This window comes from Cottoperca gobio, chromosome 12 (assembly GCF_900634415.1).
Source record: "Cottoperca gobio chromosome 12, fCotGob3.1, whole genome shotgun sequence".
Taxonomy (NCBI): domain Eukaryota; kingdom Metazoa; phylum Chordata; class Actinopteri; order Perciformes; family Bovichtidae; genus Cottoperca; species Cottoperca gobio.
In genome coordinates, this window is record NC_041366.1 from 1,617,501 (window position 1) to 1,628,013 (window position 10,513).

The window sequence follows — 10,513 nt, forward strand, 5'->3', positions numbered from 1 at the left end:
GAGATGGCCCCACATCCCCATACAACACATCGCTTCACAATTATCCTTGGCGATCGATTGTTGTCCGTTCTTTCTCGTAATAATTGACAGCAGTCTTTGCTGGACGCTTCAATGCAGACAAACACTGGCGGCGGTTGTATTCTACTTGTGACATCGCCCGAACATTGCCGAAGTGGATGCTCTCGGCGCAGCGATCGATTGTTGTTTACGGAAGTCATTTTTATGCTGTTATGACCGTGATTTATTATGAATACATCAATATTAAAAATATATATATGGCACATTTCACAATAGATATGCAACCTCTATCATATACCAAGCCCAATAACACTGACGAAATATCATTTCGTAGGCCCCATTGCGAGGTTAGATTTAGCTAACACTCATCAGAAAGATGCAGTAAACCAACAAAATCTAAAAGAATTGTAAAGCAGGTAATGTACAGCTGGCCTGTTCTGAGCTGGTGTCTGTATCAGAAAACAGGGAAATATCAACGCGGCTCTAATTGCCGATCAAATGTAGCAAACACGCACTCTTTACAAACACAGCGCTTTCTACAGTTCATGCCCTTCTGGTTTGAATCAAAGTAACAGTCGGTTTCATTTGGTGGCCTGTAAGCTAATGATGACATATACCCTTTGCATATGCATCAGCGTTGTGGTGGTCTGCCAGAAGCTGTCAGAAATGTACTTTTTATTTGAGCCACATTTTTACGATACACTTTTGAGAGCTTGGATGTTCTAACTCCTAATTTTAACCGGATGAAGGATTTTAGTCATGGGACGTCTGGATCTTAAGGTATCATAGAAACAAGCTGAGCAAAAATAAGCTGCAGTCGAACAGCGTGGAAGAAATACTGATTTTTTTACGTGACACTGCTTTGTTCAGTGTTTTTACCGGTTTTAATCAGCGGGTCGGTTTGTTTTGGAGACGAGGAGACCTCTGCAGGATAATCAAGATGACCACTGGAAGACTTAAATCTTAAAAAATGTCTCACAAATATTAATTGCCATTTTCAAAAATGTAATTTCGTGAAACAGCTGGTCACTGTACATTTTGGCAAATGTTACTCAAACAGGAGGAAGTAGTTTGTTTGTTTGGGAAATATCTTCACCTGTGGATTAATACACATTAGTGAGTGTTTGTGTATGTGGGATTGAGTCAAAATACTCTACAGTGTGTGTTCATGGTGATGAAGGAACATGTCCGTCAGTGCAACAGTGAGGCTCACTGCTGCGTCTTTAAGAGTTTTTGGACAACAATGGAATCTATGGTCCAGAGAAAGAAGATACATCAGGCTTTCATACACACAATACCTATTAGTAGATACCATGTTGGTTTGGGTCTGCACATGGGATTTGTTCATAAGAAAAATACAGATATCACCCGACTTACCCTTTAATATCAGATCGGATCCAACTTTATAGTACAAGTACTGGGACAACGAAATGCAGTTAGCATCTAACCAGAAGAGCAAAGAAGCAGTAAAGTGCAGTGTAATGTACACGTATAACACAGGTATACATATATGGCAGATATGAAACAGAGAACATCATAAATAGTATCAATAAATATGAACACACTATAATAAATGAATTGCTGAATGAAGCAGAACCTTCTTGCTTCGAGTGTACTTGTATTTCAGATGTGAATCTTCTCTGTTGTTTGTTTTGCCCAACAACAGGAGAAAGAAGGACACGGTGGAGAGGCAGCCCAGCTGTGTGGACGACACCCGCATTGATGCAGATGACATTGTGGAGAAGATTGTCCAGAGTCAGAACTTTTCTGACAGCAGCAACAAGGAAGGTAGGACAGAGTTTAAGTTTTTGGGGTTCACTTTGAGCTCAACATTTGTGTATCATTGTGGTAACTTCTCTTCTGGACTCCTTGTTTTCCTTCAGACAGCAACTTGAGACTGTTTGTCAGCAAAGATGGGACCACTGCCCTCAGCGGGACACAGCTCGCCAACAGGTACATAGTTTTAACTTAGTGTATCTTTTTACCAACCCACTTTCTTTTACCTAACGGATCATGTGTTTCTGTGTTGTCACAGAGGAACTCCTGGTGTTTTTGAGCCGGTGGTCATCGAGACTCACTGAAAGATCTCCAGCCTCATCAACTGGTCAAAGATTCTGTGACATCGGATTGTCTGTGACTCTATGTGCAAGTATGTGCATAATTATGTAGAAGTGGAACCTTTCTACTATATTTAATTAGGAGGTGGGAGTTGTGTAACACATGATTACTGTATTTTCTCAAATAGTAAATATTCTTTTTTTTTTTTTTATCTCAAATGAAGAAAGAACAAGGTCTTTATTTCTATATTATATTATGTTATAAGTACATTTTAAAATATTCAGATCTGTGTTAATTCACAGTTCTCGTTGTTTGCTGTTAATGCAGAATTAAGATGTCCTCTATGTATCTGTTTTACATTAAAACACTGCCAGCAGTCCAGGGAAATAGTTCCTCCTCTTTCCTGGGAAGCTTTTATTATAGAACGTCAGTGTAGATTTTTATTACAGCAGTTTAACGTTGACAAAGTACAGCAAAGTAGAATCAAACACAATTTATTCAACAAGACATACGAGAAACTGAGAGCAATAAGGTACATTATGCATGCATTCTTTTCTCTTTTTTCAAGGCTGTAATCTAAGCACTATAATAAAATAGTAAATATTTGAGAATTTACAGTAATACAATGTTAATTTCCTCTACTTTGGGTGGGTGTCAAACCAGTCTCTGGCTCAGCAAGTTTATGCAGCCAGTCATTTTCTATAGTGTCCCCTGGAAAATGAGCAGAATAATCTGTAAAAAGCAGCTCAATTTAATATTACTTTAAGGGAAATGTTTTATTTCACGCACTACATTCTCAATTTTACATCATACTTAGTATAAATAGTATGTTAGTATGCAAGGAAAAAGGTCTATGAAAGAATTTAGCTTTATTGCCTGTGATTGTTGTGTTCATCATTTCTGAAAAGAGGACAGGGAGAAGTCTGTTGTGGCGAAACACAACTTTACTCCTGCCTGTCCATACGGCAGGTTAATCACCTGCAGCTGGTAAAGGCAGCAATCAGAAGGTGTTAGTTGGCAAACATTGACATTGATTTACATGCAAACACATACTTGTTGCGGAAACACATAAAAGCATTGTTACAACTACAGGTGTACAATGTATTATTTTAAAACGTGTTAGGCAATATATTGCTGATGTGACATTATCCTACATTGCCTCAGAGCAGTGACAGGTCACTGACTCATCAGTGTCCTGAATGTCAATAAATCTATTCACTGTACAGGGATTTACTGAAACACACCCAGTGAAACTTTGACCAGTGCTAAGCGTACACATTACTTGAACAATACCCTGAAAACCACTGCATTGTGGGAATTGTAGTGCAACACTGAAATACTGGTGCGTATAGAAGGGGCTTGTCAACTCGTAAAACTGAACATTTCCACAAGGACCTGATCATTTTTGCAAAATACAGGACAGCCCATAATACCCAGTGTTTCATATCACATGATGGACAACTGGAAACAGTGTATGCAGGTGATATCCATATAACTTGGATTTCTCTATCACAAGGTATAAATACATCATGCTCAGGCTAAAAGGAGACTTTATTTTATTGTATTTTATTTACATCCCACTGCGGCTTTTTCGCTGGGCCAGTTCATGTGATGGATTTACCACTGACTGATGTCCACACAAGTCTAGTATGAGTCCATCATCTTCTGGCTTTATGAGTTGACGAGGACCCACCAAATGCTGCACTAGAGCCATGAAAGGCTCTGACTGAGGGTGGACTGAGTCAAAATCTGCCTGGACCTGGAATTTAAGCTTTTTTCCCCTTACTTGATCACTGTATATACGTACTTAATATACTATTTTGCACAGGTACTCTCTGAGGAAGATTTTTAGAAACCACTAAAAGGAAATGGAAATTGGACGATTGTCTAAAGTTTTTATTTCTTTTTTTGTTTTTGTTTCATTTCAATGCTTTTGTTGTAGGACAGAATGTAATTTGGTGAATCTGTCAAAGGCTGCTCTTATGAGACACAAAGCCTGTATTCATATGGCTGGCCATATGTAACCGTCCATTCTCTGCACTTACTAATAACTTTGAATATGAATGCTCTTGTAAACTAATCAAGAATATAAGATTTTGTGGTGATGTACTTGCTTGCTCACCTCTGAGTTTTTTTAAAACTTTGGCCGGATTAACTCACATTAAGTGCACACAGATTGGCTGAGCCCAGGATGCAAACTATTTCATGAGCAGAACAGCCTTAAAACAGGATGTATAGGAAAGTTACTTAGAACTGCATTAACTGATTTAAGAAACACAACACTGACATATTATCACATTAGCAACCAATCATTGAGAGAAGCTCAGATCAATGACATGACAAGAAGAATGCTGGCCTCTGATTGGTTGCTGCCCTGCACAATATTTAAACAAAAAAATAACTTCTGCCAGAACTCATTTCAATTTGTAGTTTTGGAAGTTTTTGTTTTGTGAGGTTGCAGCAATTTATTTTAGGACTGTTACTCAGTCGATTAACAAGCAATTCCTATTTTTCATATCCTAGTTGAATAACTCTGTCCCTGTCACTTTGCATAGAGTTAACAATGATGTAGACCGGGTGTGGGCTGTAGTGAGGTCAGTCCCACAGCTGCAGCAGCACAAAGCCCCTGTTCAACCAGGACTGACAGCATACAATAGATACGTACTGTTTGTGTCAATGTGCCACTATATGCATGCAAGACATGCATTTTTGACTGACCTTTTAAAAATAAATCTTTGCTCTTGTCTATCAAGCCCTGTAAATACTGCATAAATGATCAATTGTTGGCCAATACTGGGGAACACAGGGGATACTGGGGTGTCATGTGGGGTTTCAGTCACAGTTTCTCATAGCTGTCCACATGAAAGCACAAAAACTAGGAATATTTATACAGTATTCTGTCATTTCTGTATCTATAAACTGATGTGCTATTCTCTCTATTCTCCCTATTCTAATAGTAGTCCATATGTATCACTTCATATTTATAAATGTGTACATTGCATCTAGTATAGATGGGGCCAGTCCCTCCCTGTAAACATGGAGTTTGTGGGGTTTCATGCAAAGAACCATGGTTACACGTGTAACCATCCAATCTTTTTCCCTTTTATTTTCAGACCAGCAGGCTGGTCTACAGATATGTACAGAATGATAGGTAAAATGTAATATTGTATGATGAGATGGGACTGAAAGGATAAACAGTCATTATTTACAGTAGAGGGTCATGAGAGCACACGTATAGTTAAGGGAACCGTTGTTAGTGATTTGTTCTAGAAATACTTATTCTTTCCTTTGTACTTGACTGTGTGTTACCTGCGACCTTATTAAATACATTTATACAACTAAATGTTTTTTGCATGCGGTGAAAAGGTATTTTCTTTCCTGATCATTTTAAATTAAACAGAATTGTTGCATAATTGGATTGGGATTATAATGCATTTGTAGCTGTGATACTGATTTAATTTTCATATGGAGGAGGTGAAGAGAATATAGAAACTATTTTAACTTTTGTAATTTATTACATTCAGATTAGATTTAGCAAATTGGACCTATATTTGTCAAAGTATGTAACTGAAATTAGTCTATAAGCATGTAAAACACTTGTTAGCATGAATATGTTAAATAAAACATTTCTGTCTATATTTTTGATACACTTGATGTTCTTTTTTTCCCCAAACATATTGTAACTCCAAATACAAATGTTTTCTCTCCTTGTATTAAAATGCCGGGAAATGCATGTAAATGTCACATCAACAGTTATCTGTCTTGTTAATAACTGTAGTTAAACACCGTCAGGTTGAGAAGCAATTCATTGTTATTTGCATAAACATGCATACCAAATAAAAAGGTAACGCTTGGAATCCGCACCATTCTGTATTTGATTTGGATTGATTTATTTGTCGTATACACATGAATGGGCCCTGAATACTTCTGTAAGTAAGATTTTAGTTTTAGATTTTTACTACATTTGAGAACATGTCGTTTACACTTATTCATTATAGGTGATTGAGTGTAGATTGAGTAGTAAGGATGCCACCTGGGCGCCTCCCTAGGGAGGTGTTCCAGGCACGTCCAGCTGGGAGGAGACCCCGGGGAAGACCCAGGACTCGGTGGAGAGATTATATCTCCTCACTGGCCTGGGAACGCCTCAGGATCCCCCAGTCGGAGCTGGAGGATGTGGCCCGGAGAAGGGAAGATTGGGTTCCTTACTGGAGCTGCTGCCCCCGCGACCCGACCCCGGATAAGCGGTAGACGATGGATGGATGGAGTGTAGATTGATGGCCAGTAGTATCCATTTGAAATGACATCTATAACACAAAGTGTGCAATATGTGAGTCTGCATACTTTCAGAAGCTGTACAGTAGAATTAATCTAGTTTGACAAAAACACTTACAATCTTTTCTTTCCAATATCATAAGTGCAATTGTAATTTACAAAAATAATAAAACAATAAATAGGATGACTACATGACTGTATTATTACAAGATGTACAACATCAATTAAACAAACTTGAGAATCTCCAGCAGCCTCTGTGTAACAAAAAGATGTATGCACATGCAGGCCACCCTGCTGTTCTATTTTGACTTGCATTGTCTGAAAAAGTATACTAACATCAAAAGATATGTACTTTAATAGTAAACTTATTTCCAAAATGTATTGGATATGTCACTCTGAGCCCACCACATTGATTGCATGTATAGTAATTGATACTAAAAAATAGACTATAAACATGTATGGCTAATTTTTTATTACAAAATTTGTAATAACTATATTAAACCCTCTAGGTCAGATTTAGGTAATTCATTTACTATGTATTTTCTAGATGTAACATAAATACAATAGTTTAAATTCATACATATGTACTGTACATAGAGTTGCAGTAGCTTCATATCTTTAGAACATGAGTTTTACAGGTCACACAGCAGGGGGCAGCAGAGGCCCTTCAGCCGAATATATAGCAACAGGAAGAAGAACAGGAGGAAACGTCAGCAAACAGAAATGGTAAGAACGATAAACTGATTTAAACCCTTAGATGAAATTTAAACAAGTGCATTTAAGGCAGCTCTTTGAAGCTATAACTCGGTATACAAATAGCAGACTGAACATTTTGCACAGTTTGATCCGATAATGAAGCTACACTGGCTAACGCATAGTTACTACTGTAGCTAATCTGTTGTGAGAAACATGTTAGAGACATTAATGTTGCGTAAGCTTCTAGTGTTAGCTTGGTACCGTAGTTTGTGTTAAATCAGTTCTAATTAAATTCAAGTTTATTTATATAGCCCAATATCACAAATGACACATTTGTCTCAGTGTGCTTTACAGACTGTACAGGATACGACACCCTCTGTGCTTAGACCCTCACACCACACAAGGAAACACTTCCTAAAAGAAACCAACAATTAAAGGGGAAATGTTCTAAACCTAAGTATAGAGACTGAGGAGGATCCCTCTCCCAGGAGGACAGACTGTAATAGATGTCGTTTTATCTTTTGGTCTCCGTTTTAGTGACTTGCACGTGTGCAAAGCCCGTAAACAACTTAAGACGTTTACGATTGTCTCAACTTCAAAACATGTTATCCCAACTGTTCCTGTCATTCATGTAAACTAATAGGTTTTATTGCAATTGTTTGATTATAATTATTTATTTTACGGCAAATTTACAATGGAGCAGTGTTAATTCATAATCTAAATGTATGTGATGTCGTGCGACATGCATATAATTACAAATAAGCAAATCAACTGTTAACTATATATGAATGGAGTTTGGCATTGTTCTCTATTCAAAGCAAACCTTGACGTGTGAGAGCTTTCAGTTCTGTAGGTGGAGGGTGAACAGCTGGGCCTGGATTTATGTGTGATTATTTAAATCTTAGATATAATTTCTTCAGTCTCTCTCTCTATACAGCATATTGCTGGAGTGTATTGAGTGTGGAGTGTAATATTACAAACTATTTGGGTGGGATTTTGTGTGCAACATATAACACCCCCCAAATGCCTTCTGCTCATTGTGTTTTTTTTGTCCAGGCTACAGGAGTGGATCAAGCAGTTGGCATGAGTCTTGTTGTCTTCAGCCTCCTGCTGTTTACATACTACTCTGTCTGGGTCATCATCCTGGTAGGTTCTGTTCACTACCTAAAATAAATGTTCAATTACATGTTTTTACATCATGACATTTGAACAGAAAGTCATTTAAGAAAACTTTAAATTAAATGTATGATGTGGTATCTCGTCCTTTTCCAGCCTTTCGTGGACAGTGATCACATACTGCACATGTATTTTCTTCCCCGGGAATACTCAGTCATTCTGCCTGGCATTGCAGCAGTAATACTGCTTCTCTGTATAGGTGAGTGGACTGTCTGCATTCTAAATCGAAGCATACACTCAAGTATTCTCATTGAAAACAGCACTCCACAGACAACCCCTCTAAATTCTCTACATATAAAAACTAGAGGTGTGACAATGTGTGTTGTGTTTATGTCAAAGTTGATACCACTCTTATCTTCTCAACAGGGGCCTTCACTGCAGTTATCATGTGGAAGAATCGTAAGCCAAAGAAAGTGGACTAATCTTAGGATGTTAGAGTGACTGCTGTGGATTTAAGTATGTGAAAATAGCCTTGATGCCATTCCATTCTATAATAATGCCGAATGAACACCAAAAAATTATATTTATTAAAAAAAAAGTTTGGCTGACATTTATTTTATGTTTTGGTTCAATTTTCAGTTCAGTTGATAAGTATAAATCAGCTGCTGCGTTTTAAAACTGTTGGATGTGAAAACCTTGGACTTGGGTGCCCCTGAGAGGCAGTGTAGAAAAGAACACTGCTCAAAGCAAAACACAGACTGCACCAATGAGACGAGGGTTTGAGATTTCTTAGTGAGTGACTGCTACTATGACTGTTCTGTAGTGTTAAGATCTGTCTCTGTGTTCTCTCTAGTAGGCAGCAGACTGTTGGAATTCATTTAGCTGAAGGGGTTTATCATTGTTATATTTAATTGACCAATAGGAGGGCTTCATTAGGATGAGCAGATCATCTCTCACACCAACCACTGTAGTGGGAGACTTTGTGTCAGTCACTTGAACGCCACAGGCTCTGTGGACGGTCATTTTTATCTGTTCAACTAGCCTACAGGCCCTGATTATAAGACGAAGCCCTGGCAGTTAAACAGGCTACATGTGCCGTCTCTCCTGCAGGTTGAACTAGTCGCACTAAACACTTTCAGGGATGAGTAACTCGAAAAGACACACTACTAAAAGACTTGAGACACTCACTAGCCCAGCTAGTTATTCTGATATTCTAATGATCTGAGACCGTCCAAAATATTATTAAACATGAACAACTCTCCCAAATCCAAGATTTGTGAAATGATGTTAATTGTATATTGTTTTGGATGCAAGCCAACATATTGTCTGGCACAACGCTACAGTAAGGCTGGTTATGGGGCCAATGGTCCTTTTGCTCTGTTTAATAAAATGTTGATGCTGGGAAAGATTGAGTTTATCTTCATATTTGCAGCTCTAGTACAGTACAGTTGGTGCAGTAGCTCTAATGGCAATAGTGACACTAGTCATTATGCAGTTGCAGTAGTGTAGTTTTGGTAATGGGACGTATGTTTCCAGTGTTGCATTCTCACTCACTGCTGCTCCCTGTGGTTGAGAAGGGAAAACTAACTCTCTAGTCTACTGGACATCACTATCAATGCACAGATCTCTGCACTGGTACAAATTCATCAACACATCTATGCTTGGACTGCTGTCCTTCTACATATCCACTTACATATCACACACACAGTACAGCTATGGGCTACGATCTCAGAACTACATCACTCTGTCCGTCCCCTCAATTCGCACGGAACTTGGAAAAAAGGCCTCGTCATACTCGGCCCCTCAACCTGGAACACACTTCAGCAGGAACTTAAGCTGTCCAGCTTGATACCGCTGGGACATTTAAAACTCATTAAAAAAAATCTGGAGAAATCAGCTGTCGGTGTTTGTTCTTGTCATTGAAAATGCACTTTGCTTTTTCAATGACAATATTTTTATGATGTTTTATTTGACTGTTGCCTCTGTGTTTAGTGTCCTGTCTGTAACTTGTTACTGTTACCATCTGATCAGGTCTCTCTTGAGAATGACGCCCTGTTTTGGTAGGAAACAGATTTTACCTGTATAAATAAAAGCTAAACTTGTGGCGTGTTTTAGGAAGGGAGGAACCTTCCTTTTGGCTGATTTTATTTACAACTAGGAGAGGAGAAATCTCATGCAGTATGTGAGAAGTTCTGTTTTCTGACACGTTTCATCACTGCACCAGTGAATTTGCAGCTACTACCAGGCGACAGGATGAAGGATAATATGGAGCCCAGATGGCTGGACCACAGCCATGACTCCATGAGTCAGCAGGATGTGTGGTCCATATGACCACATACATGTTTTAGATTTA

The 10,513-nt window shown here is 38.4% G+C and overlaps 2 protein-coding genes across 4 annotated transcripts in view; both read left to right on the forward strand.

Annotated features, from left to right (window-relative positions):
* The window catches only part of LOC115016630 (protein FAM102A-like), a 32,759-nt gene extending 26,820 nt beyond the window's left edge, over positions 1-5,939 (forward strand). For all 3 annotated transcript variants that reach the window (XM_029444533.1, XM_029444534.1, XM_029444535.1), the window contains 3 exons: positions 1,685-1,806; positions 1,902-1,971; positions 2,054-5,939. In XM_029444533.1, the coding sequence (XP_029300393.1) occupies positions 1,685-1,806; positions 1,902-1,971; positions 2,054-2,099 (238 nt within the window). In that variant the 3' untranslated portion in view covers positions 2,100-5,939. The remainder of the gene's footprint in view (positions 1-1,684; positions 1,807-1,901; positions 1,972-2,053) is intronic.
* Positions 5,940-6,985: 1,046 nt separating this feature from the next.
* On the forward strand, positions 6,986-8,774 carry dpm2 (dolichyl-phosphate mannosyltransferase subunit 2, regulatory). Its single transcript, XM_029444536.1, has 4 exons — positions 6,986-7,074; positions 8,101-8,190; positions 8,317-8,419; positions 8,587-8,774. The coding sequence occupies exons 1-4, from the start codon at positions 7,072-7,074 to the stop codon at positions 8,640-8,642; spliced, it is 252 nt and encodes an 83-aa protein (XP_029300396.1). The 5' UTR covers positions 6,986-7,071; the 3' UTR covers positions 8,643-8,774.
* Positions 8,775-10,513: the final 1,739 nt, after the last annotated feature.

Excerpts from the sequence above, each read along its gene's own strand:
- dpm2 (XM_029444536.1), top strand. Across the intron at positions 8,191-8,316 it reads CTGTCTGGGTCATCATCCTG|CCTTTCGTGGACAGTGATCA; the intron begins GTAGGTTCTGTT and ends GTCCTTTTCCAG. Across the intron at positions 8,420-8,586 it reads AATACTGCTTCTCTGTATAG|GGGCCTTCACTGCAGTTATC; the intron begins GTGAGTGGACTG and ends TCTTCTCAACAG.